The 22,277-nt window shown below is 45.8% G+C and overlaps 1 protein-coding gene across 3 annotated transcripts in view; it reads left to right on the top strand.

Annotated features, from left to right (window-relative positions):
* The window catches only part of CPSF7 (cleavage and polyadenylation specific factor 7), a 244,853-nt gene that overhangs the window by 19,124 nt on the left and 203,452 nt on the right, over positions 1 to 22,277 (top strand). For all 3 annotated transcript variants that reach the window (XM_069623873.1, XM_069623875.1, XM_069623874.1), the window contains exon 2: positions 16,336 to 16,437. In XM_069623873.1, the coding sequence (XP_069479974.1) occupies positions 16,384 to 16,437 (54 nt within the window). In that variant the 5' untranslated portion in view covers positions 16,336 to 16,383. The remainder of the gene's footprint in view (positions 1 to 16,335; positions 16,438 to 22,277) is intronic.

Here is a 22,277-nt window from a genome sequence, read left to right as displayed (position 1 = left end):
AAACAATTAAACTAATTATATCAGCACTAAAATATACTTTACTTTTACTTCATACTTGATCGAAATATAGTCCTATCCTAACCAATACACTTGCTGCAATTTTCCATCAAATTTGCTTTTGCTTCTTTGGATAGTCTGGTATGTTAAAGCAGCAGCCGCCCTCAATTCGCGTGGTTTGCAGGTGTCGCACGATTGAGCCTTTCATTCTTCAAGGGTAATTTCACAAGCATCACATTTTTACTACAAATCAATATAACACATAGACAGGTGTGCAAACTTACAAAATCTGACCCATATATTGAACCGCAGCCCTCTTGTGGCTTTGAGGGTGAGCTTTGCAAGATTGTCCTGTCTTCCCCTACCACCTCAAGTTGTGCTCATGCTAAAGGCTCCCCTGTAGAGTTTACAACCATTTCTTTAAAAAGGGCTTGTCTGACCTGGCCCCTTCTCCCAAGCGCTGCCAGTATACCTCTTGCCGCTGCATTAAAATGCTGCTAAAAGTGATTAAACAGCAATTATGACCTTCACCAGTTTCTGAGTAAACAATGGTCCGCAATCGCTCGTTCTGATGGAAAGGTGTTGTCTCAGTCTGTCTGTTCCTTTGTCACCATGGTAGTACCTCGGCCAGCTTTGAAAATGCTAATTTTGAGAAGTGTGTGAAGGGGCTTAACATTTAGGAGAGCCAAAGCACATATCCAAATCCCTTTCATATATTAACTAGACAGAAATGCCCATTGTAATTAAATAATTGCTTTGTCAGGGGTCCTCGTTAAAGCAGAATCATTTTCTGGCTCTGGTTGCTTTCATTGTCGGATTGCCCCGAGTAGGTATATGGTGTCTCTCTGCATGGTCTCTGGTATTTGGGGGTGGCAGGCCTGAGGGTGGCAAGCCCCGAGTAGGAAGTTTGTTGGGCAGGCAAGATGCCAGTAATGGGGGCTTGTAAACCAGTGGGGTTTGACCTTCCCAAGTGGATTTGTTGACACACTTCTAATTACAGTCAACTGCAGGGTAGGCTCTTATCAATTTAGCTATCAGGACCAGCAAGTGTTGAACCTCAAATGGCGCTGGATATTCAAAAATCTATACCCATGGCTGGCCTGATTGGAGTTGAAAGCACCAAATAGGGGAAAAGCAAAAACTCTGATGGGCCACTGTTTGGCTTAGTAGCCTCTATTTAATCAAACAACTTTTTTTTGGATGTAAATTTTCAAAGTAAATGGCATTCGTGAATACAAATTCAATCGCAAGTGAAACAAAAAAACCTGGCAAAAAACACTGCCCAAGACACGCATGTGGATTACACTTGTGAACAAAATTTGCTACAAATATGCAAAAAAAGTTTTAAAGCAAGCAAAAATGTTCTTGTATGCCCAGCAAAGAAACATAGTTTTGCCTAGATCATTTAAACAAGTGAATTGACCAGCCCCAAAGTTCATCCTGCCAGCGTCAGGATAGAACGTGTTTATTTTTTTTTTTTTCCCCCATTCTCTCGCCTGGAAGATTGAACTGATTTTAGAGCCATAAAGCAAAAGAAATAATTTTCCTGGTAAGATAGGGGACCAGTCTATGGTTACTGTGGGTGTGTAGAGACCAATCCAAGGTCAACGTTGGAAGCTGGATTCCTGATGTTTTAGGATGGACCACAGATTGAATGCATGCCGGAGGACGTTTCGGTGGGCAGTGGAGGCTCCCTTCATCTGGACCTATGGATGTCGCTCTACAAAAAGAGCGCGTAGTATTAAAACCGGGGGAGGGGGGGGGGTTGTCTTGGGAGAGTGAACAAACCGAGTTGAAGAAATTCGAACCCATTAAGGGAAAGGGTTCATATATACATTGATAAAAAGTGTGCAGTCAAAGTCTGCATCACCAACCAGCTTCTGTGATGACTGGTGTTGTTGTGACTGTTATTAACAGTCCAGGGATGCAGGTTACCCTGAAGCGGGAGCCATTAAAGGTGAACGTGGGTCTCTGGAGGGAACTCTAATGGAGAGTGAGCATTCCAGCTGAAGACTAGTCTGGAACTTCTAAAAGGCAAGCGGAAGAAGTACAAGATGCCAATGATACTATCGGCACAGGGGCGGATGCCTCCAGTTGCCAATATACAATATAGGGGTGAGTGGTCTGGAATAAAGATGGATCCAAAAGAAACCTGTTGGAGGCCCCTCAAGGAGAGCCCAAAAGGCCCATGACACTTGCTTGTATCTTGGCGTCACACTGAAGGAAGGTGCTCCTCAGGCAACCGAGGCCCTGCAGCGTATGGTGAGACTGTCAAATACGAGCAAAAACTTGTGTGTAAAAAAAAAAAAAAAAAATGGCAGCAGGGTTCGCTATTAGTTAGGGTGGTCTGACGAGGAGCGAGCAAACTCATGCAAAAAAAATGTGCATTACGGACATTTTGTGGAGAGGGGGGGCATGTGTTAAAAGCTGCGCTATGGTACACATGCAGGAGTCATGCCCATGACAGTAGCATGCCCCAAATGCATGCCGAGGTAGGGCACACATTTTCTAGTAAGTGGCAGCGTCCAGGTGCACTTACCGGTATGTGGGCTGCTCGAAGGAACCGCAGCTGTCGGGTTCAGAAAAACCGGGCAGCGTCCCGAGCTGTATGTTGCCACCATACCTTTTTGCGGTTGTGTTTACAATGTTAGTGTTACCCTGTATTTTGTCCACCACCCACCATTTTTATGTTGTCATGGTTGTCTAGATGGTGTGTAACCAAAGGGGCTGTGAGATTCCTACATCTGAACCGTGAACAGTGTTCCACTATCCGTTTGTGTACTGGTCTGCTGGTTTGCCCCACGTATCTCAACCCACAGGGGCATACGATGATGTATATGACATTAGAACTTTTACATTTAGAAAAATGGCTAAAGGTCCATTCTTTCTCCAAGACGTCAGTTTTTTATCTTTGCGGTAAATCTGTAGACGAGCAAGTTCCACAAGGGTGGTGTCACGTCAGGTTACGTAGATTCCATAGAGTATTCCGCGGTGTCGTTCTTGTAAATCTGCCATGGGTAAGGTGCTCTTTGAGATTTTTCTAGCGTTTAAGTGCCATGCATGGGTATGGTTCATCAGTGATTTTTAATTGCACCAGAGGCCAAACATTTTTGATGGTCTGTTTAATCTGTGTAGTAGCTGGGCAGAATGTGGTAACGCAAGTCATTTTCTCGTGTTCCTCTGATTTTGATTTGGGATGTAATATAACCTCACGGGAGGGGTGTTCAGAGCCCTTTTGTGGATCAGTTTCTTGGGGTATCCTCGGTCTAGTAGTCTTCCTTGTAATTCGGGTCCGTGATGTCCGAAAGCCATTTTCTCAGTGCAGTTGCATCTTCTGCTTAAACTGCCCATATGGGAAATTGTCTCTCAGGTTCTGCGGATATTCACTCTTTTGTAGTGAAGTAAAGAGTTTGTCAGTGCTTTTCTTGAAGAGTGAGCAGACCAGATGGTCATCTTTGGCTGATATTTTAAGGTCAAGAAAATTGATGCTTGTGGGGTCCGATTCCACTGAAATGGATGGGTGACATGAGTTTAGCCAATTTTGAAAACTTAACAAATAATCTAGGTCACCCTCCCAGAGGAAGATCAGATCAATCTATCTCTTCCAATTACTGATGTTGAGGAAGGGGTGGCTTGATCTAATACAAAGGTCTTTTCAAATTCTGCCATAAAAATTATAGCTAGACTGGGGGCAAATGCTGCCCCCATTGCGGTCCCACAGGTCTGCAGTTAAAAGCAGTCATTGAAGGAAAAAAGGCCAGTTCTAATAATTTGATGTTCATTGGGACCCTTCTCTGTCATGTGATTAAGATATGCCTGCATACATTCAATGGCCTCAGTCTGCGGAATACTTGTGTATAATTTAATGTCCATGGTGGTTATACGGCTCAAGACAGGATTATGTGGCAGATCTTCAAAGCACTTGATGGTGACCATGGTGGCCCTCAAATATGTCTGGGTGTTCTGACTCGGAGGTTTCAAGAAATAGTCTATAAATTTAGAGTGGTTCGAGAACCGCAACCAGAAAGTATAGGTCTCCCAGAGGGGTTTTGAGTGTCCTTATGCGTTTTGGGTAGCGCATAGAATGCTGGGGTGTGTTCTTCCGCGGTATTGAGAAATTCCTCTTCTTCCTTTGTTGTCAATTGATGTTCCAAGGCATATGTTGCAATTTCCTGTATTCGTTGTTTGATGTCCGGAGTGGGACCTTTCTTAAATGTTGTAATTGGTACCATCATCCAACAATGTGGTTACCATAATTCGATACTGTTCTCTGCTCTGAATGGCTATTCCTCCGCCTTTGTCGGCCGACCTAATCGCATTCTCCTTATTCTCAGACATGTTTTTCAATGATTTACGCACCTCGTAAACAGGTTGTCTTTGTTCTTGGCTTGTATTTTCTGGGGGCTTGCACTGTATGCCAGCGGTGTGTCAGCAATGTTGTCTTTGGTTCCAAGACTTGCATGCTAATTTTGCCGGCTAATCCCACGTTTGCCACTTGGAGCCAAGCCGGACTCTAAGGCTCGACCCTGACTTGGCCCATCCCAGGAATTCTCTGGCTCTCCCACCTCTGCAACAATTTCCACCAATGGAGCTCCCTGGCTGTCTCATGCAGAGTCCTCGCATCTATCTTTACCCGCTGTCGCACACTGGCCCACTTAGGAACTGGAGAGATTACCCAACATAAATTCCTCTGATGCCTCTTAGGTGGGGGCATATTACTCTGCCTGACCTAACTGAGCCCTACTAGTCTCCACTACCTATTGTGAATTCTTAATAATTCTCCATGGGCTAGGCCATGGGAACAAATGCTGCTCACTTTTCAATTATCATCGCCATTACTTCTCGCGAATACACAAACATATGCACCTTATAATTCCTGATAAATATCAGATAATGTAAAACTCAGGACTCAAGTCCTTGGAAAAAAAAAAGGGGGGGGGGCTATGACGTGCGCAATGGGAAGTGACATGACCGGAACTGAATGTATCCTGAAGTGAAATGTGCACATTTCTGTTTGTCTTTTCCAGCTGAAGACAGTGCACATTGCTTTATAAACTTTAGCCAAAAGAAGTTTTTCTTGTATTGTTGCTGGCTAAGTATGTCTAATCTTTAAAAAAACATGCCCTAAAGAACAAATTACAATATAAGATATTTTACAGCGGTGTGATGACAATTTGTCTGGTCTTGTCGCCAATTGTCTGATCTAATTCTAAGTCTATATTTGCCTTTCTGAGTTCTTGCTGCATTGTATTAAAGTATTTGGCAAGCGCCAAATAGCTTTTTTTCAGCTGGAATACAGCCGAATACTTTCCGGTGCAAATACTTAACCGAAGCTGAAATTCGGTACACCCCTACATAAAATATCTATTAAATGCAGAGAGAGAGAATGTAAAAACGCAAAGAAAATTGTACATTCAAATCTTACTCCTAATCAACATCCTATTCTATGTGACTGTCCCTATGAACACAGGGCTCTCGCCAGATGGCAGTAGTCATGCTTCAAACAATCCTGTCCATCTCTGATTTCTAATGTACAAAAGCCTGCCATACCCTTAAATGCCACTGCTCCTGCTACGCTTTGTCCAGATACAGTTTAACCAGAACGTTTCCTTACATACTTTGTACCAACTATCCGCCAAACGTAATATTTTAACATTGCCTTATATGAAGTAAGTACATGTCTAAGTGACTCCCTTGTTTCTGCTTCAGTACATAGCCGACACATGCATTCTATAACTGCTATCTTTAGCCGTGCACCCTTAACTTATATGGTAGTTTATTTAACCTCATCAACATAAACGTGCGTCTAAATCGCGGGCACAGGAATTTGTATACATATTTTTAGATTTCCTAGAAGAGAAATATAATTTACTAAATGTCTGTAAAGATTTCAATCGCCCTATATAATTGTGTGCCCCCAAACATTCATCCCCTTTTACAGACTTTGATCTTAATAAAGTCTAATTTATATTTTGAAATTCCACCAACACTCTGCAGCGATCCATGATCTCGTTCTTTATCAACAGCAATATTGATTGAGTCTCTGTGCACATTATCTTGATGTACAAATTGCCCCTATTTATTTCAATAGTTGTTGAGGTTGTACCCAATTCCTCTTATTACCTGAATCAGGGTTTCTTTGGATAACCCTAAATTCTGATGCTGCTTAATCTTCTTAGAATCCCATGATGTGCATATACTCTGACATCCAGTGGTCACTGCGAAGTATTGCATCTCGTCTTTTGAGAATCGAAAGGGGACGTCGACATGGGCGTGCCTGTAACACTATCCCTAATGTGACGTGTAGTGTACCCAAAATTCCCACGCGTCGAGATCCCAGATTGTTTTTTTTCCCCACCCAGCATACTGGTTGCCTTATGCAGAGCTCGTCCAGAGAAATTGCTATTGTTTTCTTCTTTGACCTTTGGTTAAGTGCTTTTCCCTTTTCTCTCTGTTCCCTGGTTCTCTTAGTCACTTTCTATTCCCTCAGCTATGGAGAAGACTCATTTAGATTTTGTCCTTCTTGCGAGGCCAAATTCCCTTGGAAAGACCCCATAAATGTAATCAGTGTTTGCCCCTTAACAATGACGAGGCGGTTTGTGCGGCCTGCAAGCTCCTGGGCCCAAAAACTTTGAAGGAGCGCTGTTAAACGGTGGGCGGCCTATGGAATGTCACAGGCCGAGTCTAGCTCTCCCGCTGCCACAAAAGTAGATTGTGACGACGGGCTGGGTGACAAACAAGCCTCTGATTCCGATTGACCTCTAGGTGGAGCACTCTCGCTCTGCGTCTGTCCCTGGCCTGCTAGGCAAGACTCTGGTCCTGCTATGGGGAATGTACACCCCAGCGACAAAGACTCGCACGTTTTACAACCCCAGGGACGGCTTTGTCGAATCTATCCATAGTGCCAACGGGCAAAAGCCCACCCGGGATTCGCCAAAATCCAGAGATAGGCCAAAGGATTTACCGGAACCTACGTAAAGGCCCATGGACAAAAAAAGGACACACGTCAACCGTCGGAACCCCAGAAAGACTTTTCGGAAGCTCCTGAAGGGACGACTTTGACGTTGCAGAAGAAATCTCAACGGTTCAGTCAGAAGATCCACTAGAAGAGCCCTTTACACCCCTGGAACGCTCTGTTTCATCTGTTTGGACCAGAGAAATTTGACAGATGCATGGAAAGGCTAGAGAGATTTGTGGAACTCTGAGAAGTGAAGGAGGATGAGAGCAGTGCAACCCTCGGAGTCTCTTGTCATCCCAGTGGAAGATGGGGGTCAAGATTATCTTTCTTTTTAGGATTGGTTTGACGGGACAAGTTTTGTATTCAGGTGGGAAGATACCTACTGTTAGTGAGTGGTTGATTATGTATTTGGCGAGGGTGCCTGCACTGGTGGGGGAAGATGGTGTTTTTAAAGAGGGCTGGAGGGCACAGTTCTCCCAGGGAACATGAGGGTGGCTATTGCAGAGAAGGAGCTGAAGATGGTCCGAGTTGGGGACAGCACAAGGCCGGAGGTGGTGGTGGGCATTGGTATCCTGTAGATAAGGTGGAAAGTGACTGTAGTTTGGATGAAGTGGAAGAGGTTTTTGAAAGAGCCAATGGTGGTGACGTCCAGTTGGTTTCATGGCCATGATGCCTTGTGAATGATGGTATGGCCCTCTGCCCATCTTGTGTGCACAGTCTCGTTGTAGAATTCTGTCACTGTTGGGGTGATTAATGTGGGAGTCATCTAGGTCTCTAATGGAGATGTCGTCCGAATGTTGGCAGACATTAGCAGGCATCCGTTTTCAAGGGATGATCGGGTCTATGGTGACGCGGATGAAGTTGCTGGGATGCCACCATCATGGGGTGTCCATGATGTTGCTTGTTAGCATCATGGTTGGCGATGTGGTGATGGTGGAGATGGTCTGTTGGGAGAGAGTGGTGAAACGTAGTCAAGCGGGCTTACTTAAGGTTGGAGAACTTGGGGTTCTGGTCCTGGGTCTTTTTCTGTTCTGAACAGGGTCTGCTTTAAAAAAAATACATTTAACAAAGTTTTTGTCTGCTCCTCGGATGTCTGCGGTGCTGGGTAAGCATTGGTGTAGTAACACTGAGACTGCACCACTCTTATCTGCTTGGTATTGGGTAACCCACCTTTTGGTATAGGTCTTTACTACAGTTGGTAGTGTGACTGCTGCTCAGTCGCATCTCAAGAGGGGTCAATGTGAGCTGTAGCTATGAAATTCGCAAATACAAGTATCCAAGTAACACACTCAGGGTTTTCAGTTACTTAACATCAATTTTTAAAATGATAATTCTTTAAAAGGGGAAAAATATGTAACTATCAAATATACTTTTCCAGAATCAGCACAAGTTAGTGGATACTCATTGGCTGGTTTTTTTACTCAATATCTACACCCGGAGGCTACTTCATTCCCAAGGACAGTAATGGCATTTATATAGCACTAGTTATACTATGCAGATTCAGAGGTTGCCGAAAGGAAAGCTTAAAGGAAGGAAACAAAGGTTAAACAGGTTCTCAGTCTACTTAAAACTTGCAATGAAGTCTAGACAAGCCTTTCCCATCAATAAGTCTAAAACGAGTTACCATCTGTGAGGGACAGAAATATCAGTCCATGGACTGGAAGAGTATGCAGGGAGCCAGGACAGCCAAAGTCCATTCGGGTACAGTCTATGGAGCTGAGGCACTTCTTGGATAATAAGTCTTGCTCAAAGTTAGTTTTGTAGAAATCAATTGTAGGGTCACAAGCTGTTAAGCCTGTGAAAAGCAGAGTTGGAATAAACTCTAAAGGTTTGTTTGTTTTATTCACTTATAATGCGCACCAGACCCGAAGGTAACCGGGCGCAGCAGTACAGAAAATGCGAAGCTTAGGTTGCAGGGTGGGGTCATGGGATACATACACTGTACAAATACAAAATACAAATATAGAATGCAAAATATCACGGTAAGGCAGCAATTGCGGTTTACATGCAGAATAAATGCAAAATATGATCAAGACAGTCTGTGTACAGGTACTGTGTGGGCGAAAGCTCAACGGTCAGGTGGGCAAAGTGGGTGGGACCATAAGATCATGATGAAATGTATGTTCTAGGGTGGGGTGAAGGATAAGTGGGCGCCAGTAGGCTATTCATTGGCAGTCCTTAGCAGATTGATGTAGTTATTTCTGAATTTAGGGAAGGGCTGTGCCTCGCGTAGAGGATTAGGCAATGAGTTCCATAATTGAGCTGCTTGCACCGGGAAGCTACTACCCCCCCGCCTTAGATAACCTGAATCTCGGAATGATGAGGCTGTTGGCATTTGCAGTTCTAGCAGGGCGCGAGTGATGTCTTATTGTGAGTTTATTGCGGAGATAGCTTGGTGCTGCATTGTTCAGGGCTTTATGAACTAGGGATGCAACTTTAAGGTGGATTTTGTTTTGGGAGGAAAACCAGTTGTTTTGACGCCTGATGTTTGAAATATGTGATCTTTTGGGTACACCAAGGGCGGCTCGTAGGGCATTGTTTTGAAGAATTTGCAGTCGGTGGGTAATGGATTTATTTGCTCCAATGTAGAGGGCATTACAATAATCAAGCCTCGAAAGGATTAATGCTCTCGCTAGGATAAGGCAGTTGTTATTGGAGAGAAAGTGCTTGCCTGCTCTAATGAGCTTGCATGTGTAGGCGGTGGCAGATGCCAATGACTTCACCTGCTTGTCAAAAGAGAGGGTGGCATCCAGATAGAAGCCAAGTGTCTTCACATCTTTGGAAACCTTGATGATGTTCCCGTCAATTTCAAATGAGGTATAGTCCTGACTGAGTTTCTGTATGTTAGAATGTGTCCCTAGGATGAGCAACTCTGTTTTGTCATCGTTCAGACATAGACCGTGGGTTGCCATCCATGCCTGGACGATGATATACACCCTATTCACCAAGGCCAAATCCTTGTTGTAGTCCCCGGAAAGTGGGAGGAGAATCTGGGTGTCATCTGCATAGTTGGTGTAGGTGATGCCAAGATGGTCCAGAACATCAAAAAGGGGCTTAGTGAATATGTTGTAGAGAGTCGGGGAGACACATGAGCCCTGAGGGACTCCACAACGGATGGGGATTGGGTCCGCCGCTGCCAAAGGGGAGAACACCCTCATGGTCCTATCACTGAGGAAGGATTCAATCCAAGATATGGCCTCCTTGGAAAAATGTGCGGCTGAGTCACTGCAAGTCTCAACTGAGAAACGCACAGCTCAAAAGACACTGAGGTAAGTAGTGGTCCAACTGGATTCGGTCTTGTTGCAGCAGTGCAGATCCTGGGTTCCTGAGCCTGTCGTGGGGACAAGCAGGATGATGTCTGGGGGGGATCCTGCAGCGGCAATTTGAATGTTGTTGGCAGCTACAGGCTCTTATTGGTTCAGCTGCACTTTGCAGTTTTTGCACTCAGTAAATTGCACCACCGTGGACCTTGGGTACTGGTTGGGCTTCCTTCGCTCTTTGGGTCCTGCCTTCTGGTGAGGGAACTCGAGCTCGGGTAGTCCTGCTTCTCGAGGGTCCTTGGGAGACTCCTGGAGCTTCTGGCCAGATCAGACTTTGCACTCGACTATGGATTTTTCGACCCCTGGCACTCTGGCTGTACTTCTTCGCTGCTGCAAGAACAATCAGGGAGGTGGTCCAGTGAAGTTCGTCTTGGGGTTAGTTGGTCCTACTAACACGGGAATAAGCCGTCCCTTCTGGAGCTTCACTTGTCAATCAGAAAAGGGAGTTTCAGTACTGCAGCACACCAGGCAATTCAAAGGTCCAGGAGGATGCTGGAAGCGATGTTCATGGTTTCTTAGTCTGGTCTTTCTCCCAGTGGTCGACTCTGCCTCTAGTCCCAAAACCCTCACTGTTTTAAGCAGGTTTCTCCCATTAATGCACAGCCTAGGCTGTCAATCACACAGCAGCCTGGTTGTCCTGAAAGGAGAACCAGCAGCCAATCGGGACTGGTTGAATTCAGGCATTCTTAGAGACAAAGGACAGGTGAGTTTCAAGAACCTCCATCCTGCCTTTCCAGATTCACTGGAGCCAGAGGCTGGCTTCAGGGCTGAAGCCCGCCAAAGCAAAACTAACAAAGGGCTCAACTCTGCCTCGACACACAGAGTAAAACCCAAGAAAGACTTCTGTTAGGCAAGATTGTATGTAGTACCCTCTGTGAGACTAACGACCTTGACCTCCTGGCAATAGCAACCCAACCTTTGGTATAAGTCTGTACTACATAGGTTGATGGTGTGGCTGAGCAGCCAGGCTTATCTCATGAGGGGTCAATGTGCGCAGTAGTGTTCTTACACAGCGATCTCCAGTGACAAGTGCATTCAAGGTTTCTTGATTAAATAATTATTAATTTAGCCGTCAGTTTAATAAGCCTTCTTTAGAAGGGAGCAATATAATAACACAAAATACTTAGTTACTCTAAATCAGTAAGTACCCATTTGGGATGGCACACAGACATCCTATCTCCTCAGGTGACTTAAATAGCTAGGTCACCGTGGACAGTAGTATATCACTGGTACGTTTAGAATACTGTTTGTCAAAGAAAAGGGTTTGTGGATAAAACACAGGTTACACATTTTCTGAAGTGGGTAAGTACTTTTTAACCCCCCAATGCAGAGTACATTTTACCTTTCCTAGTGGAAAGGTAAAACTCAGTCAGAGGGAAGAAGAGTCTTTCAGGGAGCCAGCCCAGCCAATGTTGAGTGAGTTGAAGCACTTCTTGCAGGTAGGTAAGTCTTGCACAATGTTTTAATGTCTTTGTAGAAAAAGTAGAATCCATGTAGGGCCACAAGCTGGGAGGCTTGTGAGGGGTAAAGATGCAACAACTCTACAAGGCAACCAACACAAGTCTCAACTGAGATCAAGTAAGGCTACACAAGAGGTAAGTCTTCTTAGGTTTTACAGAACCTTTGGTTAAAAGAAATGGTTCCAGCTGGCTTCTGTTCCTGGGTAGCACTGCAGATCCTATTGTTCCTGGTCCTCAGTCATGGGGAGAAAAGGGAGGATTCCTGGAGGACCCCTGCACTACAATGGGACAGTCAGCAGCAGCAATGGGCAAACTTCACTTCAGCGCCACTTCGTGGTTTCAGCTCCTTGCGTCTATAGCAAACGGCACCACTGCGGTTCTCGGCTACCACTCTGGACCTTCCTTGCATCTGGGGTCCAGCACTCTGAGGTGGCTTAGGCTTGGTCAGTGCTGCTTCCTGGGAGTCCAGAGGATCTTCCTGGAGCTCGGGTCTGACTTGGAAGTACAGCCAGCTCAGAGAGGCTGTCCAAACGAGTTCACTTTGGGGTTGATTGGTCCCACCAACCCAAGGGGAGAAGTCGTCCTGGCAGGGCTTCTCTAGTCGAGCTGAATTTGGAGCTTCAGACCAGCAGCAGGGCTTCACCGGGCAAACCAACGGTCCAGGAGTTGCAGCAGGCATCTCTTCCAAGTTCTTTGGATTCCTTCGTCCAGTGGTCGACTCTGCCTACTAAGCCAAAAAGCCTTACCTTTTTTATACAGGTTTCTCCCTTTCGGTCACAGCTTAGCTGTCACTCGCGCAGCAGGGTGGCTGTCCTGCAAGGACAGCCAGCCCGCCAATCACCTTTGGGTGCATTCCTGTAACCAAGGGGATTAAGCACATCGGGCACCTCCCTCACTTCCTGCCCCTGCCAGACCTACTGGAGCCAGAGACGCGCTTCACTAGTGAATCCTGCAAGACAAAGCGAACAAAGGGACAAAACCTGGTTTGGTGCGCAGAGTAAATCGCAAGAAGGACCTTTCCAGCAAGAAATGGTGTAAAAAGACCGGGACATTTTTACAAAATGGGCAGCCATGGGTGCCTTGCTGCAGCTGCAAACGCAACCCTCTGTAAAAACACACCGGCAGTTAAAAGTAAACCCCTGCCACCAGCCATTAATTGTAGGAAAGGTAACCTAGAAACATTACACGAGAAACTAGATAAAGGGGATATTAAGTAACCCCTCCAGCACCCTATTGTAAAAGTGTGCTGGGTCCAGAAAGTTACAAATGTAAGTAAAGTCATTTCACTTTACTGCTCTTGGAAACAGTAGTTTTACCAAGAGAAGGTATTTAAACCTTTGGGAAATCTGGAAACTTCCCTGTGGCACTGCACTAAAGTGCTGTGTGCCACAATGTAAAAAGATGAGGCCTGATGGAGTTGTCGGACTCCAAAGCCAAAAGAAACAGAGTTTAAATCACAGAAAAATACATGAGGGTGGGGGGGGGAAAGGTCTCACTCCCTCCAGCTTAAAAATTAAGTCCTTGAGTCCAGCAACAAGTACTGGGGTTCTCTGAGGTAGAGGGGAATCGGCACATTTCTGAGAATTCTCCCCAGCAACCTCACAAAGACAACCGGGCCCATTTTGACAAAAAATGGACGCCCATGTGTGCTATACTAAAGTTGAGGATTCAACCTGCGGTAGAAAAGCACAATGGTAGGAACATTAAACCACTGCAACCAGCCATTTAAAGTAGTGAGGGTAACGTATAAAAAAAAAAGTTACATGAGAATGTAGGATAAGGGACTACTAGGTAACGCCCCCAGCACTCCACATAAGACTAGTCAAAACGAAGTCAATTTCACTGCACTACTCTTGGGAACGGTAGTTCACAAAAGGAAAGTTATTTAAACCTAATGAGAAATCTAAAGGATTTCTGACACTTCACTGAAGGGGCTTTGTGTCCCCATACAAAAAGTAGATGCCCATGGAGTTTGTCAGACTCCAAAAACGGAGGAAACCTATAATCCAAATCGGGTCAAAATACAAGAGACTGAGAAAAGGGTCTCACTCCATAAAGGCCTAAAGTCCAGCAACAGAGCTTGGGGGTCTCAAAAGTTGAAGGAAATTGGCACAGAAGTGAGAATTCTCCCTAACATGGGGAAGACACCTTTCATCTAATAGTTAAATGAAGGGTGTAGTTTTTAGAGGTGTAATTTGGTTACACCGGGAAAAAAAAGTTGCAAGTTATTTTGACATGAAAATGAGCAACTAAATGTGTTCCATAGTTCGTATGCTCTTTTTAAAAGTTTTTTTAAGTGTTTAATGTGAGTTTGATTCAATGCTCTAGTGGCAATCAAACACTACTCTTTGGCTAGAGTAAGCTTGCATTTACTGCCGTCAGTGCATTTAATTCTAAAAACATACTGTGGTGTTCCTTTTATAGCTTTCAAGGTTCAAGCAATGACACACCAGTGCATGGGCGACCCCAAGACTTGGGTCGAGCCAGGGGGAGTAAAAAGGCCAAAAGGCTGTGGTCTGCGCTGTCAATGATGCAGGGTTTCTTTGTGAAACCCAAGACTTACTCATTGTTTGGCTTCTGGGGTTTGGGTCGTCCTGAGGGCAGACCCTATTGTTTTAGATGTGCCGGATGGGGAGTTGGCGGACAGGGGCTAGCCACTGAAGACAGGTGGGTGTGCTGGTGAATGCCATTGAAGTACAAAGGGCAGCAGAAGTCCCATGTGCTTCCCAGGTGTGGGAGTTGGAGGCTGGTTTCTTGCTTGATGTACTTTAATCACAGGTCCAGGTTTTGCAGGGTCTTCTTGGTCCGGTGATGCAGGCAGGATCGGGGGGCTTCATGGAGACATCCTCCAATCAGAAGAGGTGAGCCAGTGGGCACAACTGGATCAGAGGGGAAGGATCCCTGTTGGTTCCTTGCTGTCATCTGGAGAGGAAGAGTTTCCAAGCGCATTCAAGCAGTTGTGGTTAGCTAATGTCTTTGCAAGCATACAACACAAATGAAGGGAATTCACATATTTCCAGACATGCTTCTGGAAGCCTGAACCAGATACAGGCACCCGGTGACAAAATATGGTCGCTTCTTCCGATATGAATAGAGGGACTCCCCAGGTGTTTTAGGCAAATAGAATGACCTTTTTGTGAATGGAAATGTGGGTCAAAAAGGACGCCAGTAAAATGGTTTCCACAATGTGGAAGCCGTATTGAAGAAATAGAAAGCGGACTGCCTGAAGGCCAGAAAAAAAGTAAGGGGTGGGGACTACCACATCCAACAAACCCCAGATTCGCCCAATAGCACTCGCTTCTTGCTCCTTATAGATGGATGTCTCTTCCTTGCCCTTTGTTCTGCCCCGGGCTCTTTTCTTACAATTCATCTTGGTCTGTATTATGATATATTTTATATCGTGCTCTATACACAAGTGTTTCAGAGCGTGACCAAGCAAAGGTAGGGGAACAAGGGAGAATAACAATCTTACTAGGCCAAATGACATTAAGAACGTGCAGGGAAAAGGTGGGGGAAAAGTGCAAGGAAGGGGGAGGAGTGTAAAGTGCGGCACACAGAGAACAAATAAGTGCTGTAAATAAATAAATGCAATAAATTATATAAATACATGCAGAGGCAAGTGCGTAGTTTGTCTGGGTGTATCTGAATAAGTGCAGAAGAAAGGTGGGGGAACTGTTTGGGTACAGATACAGATCCCAGTGCGAGGGATGGGGTACCTGGGCCCGAAGGGCAAATGGTGGCCAGGAACATGATGCCGAAAGAGCAAACAGATCGGCGGGGTAGAGGAGGGGCAGAGGCGAAGAGGAAGGTCTTGAGGTGCTTCCGGAACCGGAGATGGTTCTCCTCACGTTGCCACTTCATCTCTTTCCAGCTCTTTATGTTTATTCCAATGTTTTTCTATTCTTCCTTCTTTCCTTCACATCCCCTCCTCCCTTGCATATTGAGATGCATTTAACTTGGCTGATAATTGGAGGACTAAATTTAGCAGTTAGTATTTTGTAGGGTGTTTTTTTATTTATTCCCCCCCCCCCCTTTTGTTTTAAACGAAATCCAGGATTGATGTCTTGCAAGGCAGTAATCGTTTCCATATAGAACTGCTTGGGGTTGGAATTTGTTCATTGGTCAAGCCTGAACTCTACTGAGGATGCTCTTCAAGCTTCGAAATTGCTGGGAGTCAAGAATAGCCTGGTACTGGCAGCTACTCTTCACTCACCAAGCTAACTGCTGCCATAAAGACCCAAGTGAAAACTTGTTTTGGGCATGTGTAAAAAGTGGCAGTCGGACACATGTACAATTCATTGAAGGCTTAATGGGTAATATGGACACAAAGATTCCATCTCGCACGCAACTTAGATTTGTGATGGCAAGTTAGATTTGTTATTCCTTGTTCCCAGTTAGCAGCTGCTGGGGGCTTAAAGCTGTTCTGTGTCATCAGTCTAATTGGATTAAATAAATGCACATTTAAATGGAATTGAGCTATGATTGAAGGCTTGTGGTTGCAGAGACCACTGTTGAATGCCACACCTCATTCATGCGACCACAATTTAAAAATTGAAGTGAATCCCAACCAGTTAAATTGCTCTCATATAATCTCTTCCAGGTGTGGAAACATTCACCAGGGTTTGTTTCGTGTCTCGTTCCCAGCAGCATGGCTGACGGATTGGATTTAATCGATATTTATGCAGAGGAGGAGTTTATTCAGGTATGCACGGGGACTTTGAGTATGTATTAATTGTAAGCACTTGTTTCTCAAAGCACAATACATAAGTGTGTGTAATTCTCCAAGGACAGGACTTTTGCCTGCTTAAGGGGTTTGTGGTCCACCTCATTGTCTACATAAGTGATAAGTTCATGCTACATGAGAGTTTAAGATATAGAAATGTCTGTTTGATTCTATACTATGAGAGAAAACGTGTTTGTTTATATGTAAGGCATTGAGTACTTTCAGGGATCTTCAGTGACATTTTGCACTTTCCACTAAGCTGTTCCATATTTATGTCGAAAGTTCCTCTCCCACCAGCAGTCCCCATACATGGTTCGAAAATTGCCAGGAGCTGGTACTATTTTAGCTCCTGCTTGTAGACTAGAAGCACATGGTTAGCTTCATACAAATGGATATTTGGAGCTACTTCTCCAGCCTAGCTGGTGCCATTTAAACACCTTTTTATTGATTTAAAAAAAAAAAAGAATGTATGCTTGGCAGCTACAGAGTACAGAATCCTTTTAAAGGAGAAAGCGGATCACGTTTAAAACAATTGTACAAAATACCCAGGTGACCACTCCAGGGCCAGTGTCTGCTTGGGCCTGATCCCCGTGGGGCCCTTTAGGTGTCCTCCGAACACCCTCTCAATGGCACTCACTAAAACACCACCGATCTGTTTAGAATCTTGTATTGCACTAGCTTGCATCTTGAATTCAGGGACACTGTTTCAGTGAGCGAGTACATCCGCTTCCATTGGTCATCGGACGGGTCCATAGCTTCAGCACATTGGAGCCTAACCCTGGGGTTGAATAACTATATTTTGCTAATTATTTTATACAATGGCCAGAAAGTAGCCTTCACCCACCCCCAAGAGTTGATCTACATGAGGTCATCCTTCGAGGGGGTTCAACGTGGTAGCCCTCACATAATATTGTTCCAGACCTGTACCCCTGTGTTCTGCCTCCACGTTTGCTGTGTGAGAAACTTCCCTTCCAGGAGCAGGTCACTCAAAGCCCTATACCCCAACCGCTCCCAGTATGTAGTAAGTGATGTATCCCATGTAGTGGCAAGGTCCTGGAACTGCCACAATGGAAGCAACTTATGGATGTGCCAGTCCCATTTTTGCATAAATCGCTGCCATGGTCACTGCTAAGAACTGGATCATATGGGCACTAATCTGTATACTTCATGTCGAGTATTCATGTCCCAGTGTCCGATTTGCCTGCCGCTAACCTCTCCAGTTTAACATGTGGTGGGGCGTGCCCATTCCATACCAATGTGTGGCGAACTGTGCTTGGGCTGCAAGCGAGTACATTTCAAAATGCGGTGCTGCAGAATCACCCCCTATCATAGATCCGTGAATCCTCTCGAAGAAAGATTTACCTGGCCAAAGGGTAACATTGGCAAAAATATACAGGAGTTTGGGCAACAATATTGTTTAGACAAGGTCCAATCTAGCCGCTAATGAAATGGGAGCCAGTTTTCATAGTGTAACTCGCTTATCCACAATCGCGCCTGGGCAGCATAGTTGTCCCGGAGGAGCATGCCATTTTCTATTGATACATTAACCCATAGATATCGCAGAAGGGAGTTTCCTTGTGGCGGCTGTCAGATGAAAAATCTCGGACTTCATGCAATTTACTACAGAGCCTGAGTACTTACCGATGCATGTAATAGTCGGGCCTAGATTAACTTGCGGATCTCTGACATAAAGTAATTGTCAACTGTGTACAATTAGATCTCGTGGGGGTGGTGGGGCGGCGCCTTCAACCGTATCCCTCGCCATCTGTGGCGTTCTCTAACAAAATCTGCCCCATGTTGTAACCAATCCCCATCTTCCCCAATATGGTAAATGGATAACCCCATGGCGCTATTTCAAACACCTTCTGCGCATCTAGCATCACTGCTGCAGCGACCTCCGGAGCCAGCCTTGCCAGAACGTTAAACAGATGATGGATATTAAGGCTTGTTGATCTACTGGGAATGAAGGTTGCCTGTTATGCATGGTCCAGGTACGGCATCAGTGAGAGCAAGCGGTTCGCCAGTGCCTTCGCATAGATCTTAAGATCAACATTCATGAGTGACTAGGATGACCCACAGTCATTGCTAGGTTTATCTGGTTTGAGCAACACTGTTATTGTGGCTTCCCGTAGTGACTCTGGGAGAAGAGTTCTTCAGATAGTCCCTGCTTTTAAGAGACCAAGGGCCAATACCGTGTCATACTCTACATAAAACTCGTCAGCCAATCTGGCGCCTTGCACTTCGTAAGGTCTCTAACGGCCATTATTTCCTCGACTAAGTGGCGTATTTATTTGATCAATGGCACTTTCGGACAGAGGGATATCTTTGAGCAGGGAGTGAGCCCGCTCCTCATACTGCTGATTCGCCCCATATAATGGCTCAAAAGCTTTGAAAACATTCCAGGGATGTCCTGATCGGTCCATTTCCTATTCTCCCCGCCCCCCGCGTGTCCAGGACACAATCAATTGGGATGGGTCTCCTCTCGCTGTGCACTTTTCGGGCCAGTGTCCTCCCTGGCTAGTCCCCTTCTCCAGATTTCCTAGTGGCTTTTGGCTGTGAAAAATACCTAGTTTCCCTCTGCATGGTCTCGGAATTGTTACAAGGTGGTGCGAATACGCGCCAGCAGCCTTGGTGTAGGCGCAGCAGTGTGCACCTTCTCTAATGCATTGAGCTTATCCTCGCAGGTTTGTAAGTTGCGCTGAATAGTCTACAGATTGCCATTCTTCTAATAGACACCTTAAATGCTTTCCAGATGTCGTATGTGGGTCTGGACTATTGGAGAGGAATGTCTTTATATCCGTTTCAATGTCTGCCTTAAAAACTATATCCTGTAGCGCTTCTGATTTGAATCTCCACACCCTGCACCGGGCAGCCTTCCTACCTGCCAGGTACACCACTATGGGAGAATTGGCTGACAAAGTATGCAGGACAATATCTGCAGATACTATTTTCCCTACAAGTGATTGTGAGAGCAGGAAGAAATCAATATGCAAAGTCATATCATGTACTGAGGAATAAAGTGTAGTTGCGTGCTTGCGGGTGCAGTAAGCGCCATATATCCCGGATAGAAACACAATTTTCTGGCACAGCAGGCTACGTGCAGCTCTTGATGCGGGTGGGCGTACCGGTCGTATCCATTCTCTGGTCTAGGATGAGATTCAGATCTCCTCCCCACAGGATAGGTATCATTGGATATGCAGATATAATACTTGCAATGTTGGTATAGAAGTCAGGGGAATCTGTTAGGCCAGTATGTGTTAACTAGGAGTTATTCCGTGTCTTCAAAGGCGCCATGTACATTCACATACTGGCCATCAGTCAATATGTGAACCTCTTCCATTAAATTTAAGTAATTATGAATGAGTTATAACCCCCCAGGACTGGGTTGACTAGGTGAAAGTACCTGTCCCCCCCCCCCCTCACAATGCCGCTATATTCCCACTGACTCCAGCTGTGGCATGAGTTTCCTGGAGGAAGCGGACATTGATCTTGTGCCTATAACATACGTCATAATGCCACTCATCGTAGAACAATTACCCATGCCCCGGATATTCCGGCTCATCACATTAACCGCCATCATACTTCAATGTACCCCTTCAGTCACATACAACCTAGAAAACGCAATCCGTTCCATATTACGCACCTCTGCCAAGGCACTTGTAATCCAACCTGCTTTACAAAGTTGTTTTAGGCGATTCCCCAAAACCACCCACTCCTCCCCTGCCCACCCACATCTAGCAGTGTCGAACCCCCCCCCCCCCCCCCCCCCCCCCGCCCCTGCCAACCACAAGAAAAATTGCATCAGCAACTGGGCAAGCTGTGTCTCCAGTCAAGGCAGCTGTTGGTTACCGTTTAATAAGAAGCCAGACAAATCGCACATTAAACAGTACAATTACTCAGTTGTCAGTGCAGCCAGGTACAGTGGCCGGTTCACGGGCTATCTGAGGCAGCAGGTTACTGTAGCTCAAGATATTTGCAATAATAGGTCGAGGAAAGTCCCCTGGCTTTGGTTTCTGAGTAAGCACTCTATGTGCAAGTTCAACTGCAAACATGGGGGACAGTGTCTGATTCCCCAGTAACTGACAGGGCAGCGTCTCCATTGCCTGCTCCATGTTGCCCTTTAGTGCCTCCTCGAACTCCCACAATACAGACCTTATTACTCCGTGAACTTTATTCCAGGTCATTGCATTTGAACTTCACGCATTTCATTTATTTCCCGAGTGTCTCAACCGTTGTTTGCAGGCCGCTCACACTGTCTTCCATAGTGCCAATTCGGTCCTCTGCCTCATTTATACGCTGGACCTCCTGGGTGTGCTTTGCCTGTATTGTGCTCACATTTATTGTAATGCTGTCCGGCTTCTCATGGACTGCAGCAAAGCCTTGTGTTGCATCAAGCACCTGCTGCAAATTTACTGGGTCCTGTACAGCAGACAATACTGGCGAGCCCTCAGGCTGCTGTGGCCCATCCCCACAATGCTTAGGGGTGGATCTGGTGAATTTTCCCATACTGCCAGTCTTCCTCCCACCTCCTGCACCCTTTGTCATGGCGAAGTGTTGCAATTCCAGTTGCCATGCATGAACCACCAGACCACAGAAATCGGCCCAGCACCCGAATCGGGTGTCCACACTGTATGTCGCCTCCCGGACTCTTCACCAACCAAAGTGCACACTATATTTTCAAAATGGGTCTCCAGACCACAGCCGGCTCTAATCACTCCAACAGGTCCTTGTACATGTGACCACTCTCTGGGAACCATATGCCAGATGGAACCACGCAATGAGGAGCACCTGCCCCATGCACCCAACCAGGTATGCAATGCCACGCTGCACCAGGGGCTCTCCACCTGTCCCAGGGCACCCAGCCCCCCAGCAGCAACACAGCAGATTGCACCACCAACAAGACCCTGCACCCCAAGCCTGGGTGTTGATAATTAGTGCAGCAGCCTCCCAGTCTCTCGCTGCTGTGGTTGCAGCATCTCAGGCCGGGTGACACCTCGACTGCAGAACGTGTGGGCCAAAGGAAAGCTGGATCAGCATCCTCCCCGCAATGGGAAACCACAGCCGTTGCTGTCTGCGGCACAGGTTGCCGGCTCACTCCATGGATGATGCAGCCTCAAAGCGCATGGATCTCCGTCCCGCAATCTCGGAGGAAGAAAGTTACAACGCTGTGTTCAGCAGGTCATACACTGCCACGTGCCAGTTTATTTCAGGCTTTGCATACTCCGAACGGCCAAATCTAGGACAAATCAGCTGAAGTGGCTTGAGTTTCAGTCGAGCAGCCATTACTCGACTGCGCCACAGCATGCCCCCCCCCCCCCCCCCAATCCCAAACACCCCTTTCTGACATGAATTTGTGTTTTGGAATGTGAATAAAAGGAGCACGTAGGAGACACTATTTTATTTATTTTTTTCCATGTAAAATGAACAAACGACTAGTCTGGGAATTGGGTGTGTTGTCTCAATTTGTGGTAGCTCCTAGTCCCCTAGGGGTAGCTCCTGCTTGCTGAGTGATTCCTGAGCGCCATCTCATGCTCATAAAATCCTTAGTTCAACCCCTGCCAGATCCCCCAGTCCTGGAAAAAAACAACTATTTTCACAGTGCAGCAACCTGTTAATCAAATTAAACGGTGCGTCTTTGGTCAGGGGTACATGCAATACTTTGCTGCGGTCACTACTTGGATAATTTTTCGTGGACTCCGACATACATTTATATTTTAAGAAGCTTGAGGCCATCGGTTCCCTCTGTCCATCACCTTTCCTTCTTCTAGAAGCTCACACTGTTAATTCTGACACTGTTGTATTTGCACTCCCTCTTTTGT

This window comes from Ambystoma mexicanum, chromosome 11 (genome assembly GCF_040938575.1).
Source record: "Ambystoma mexicanum isolate Mex_15411 chromosome 11, UKY_AmexF1_1, whole genome shotgun sequence".
Taxonomy (NCBI): Eukaryota; Metazoa; Chordata; class Amphibia; order Caudata; family Ambystomatidae; genus Ambystoma; species Ambystoma mexicanum.
The sequence above is the reverse complement of the archived record's forward strand: the minus strand, read 5'-3'. Positions and strand labels throughout refer to the sequence as shown.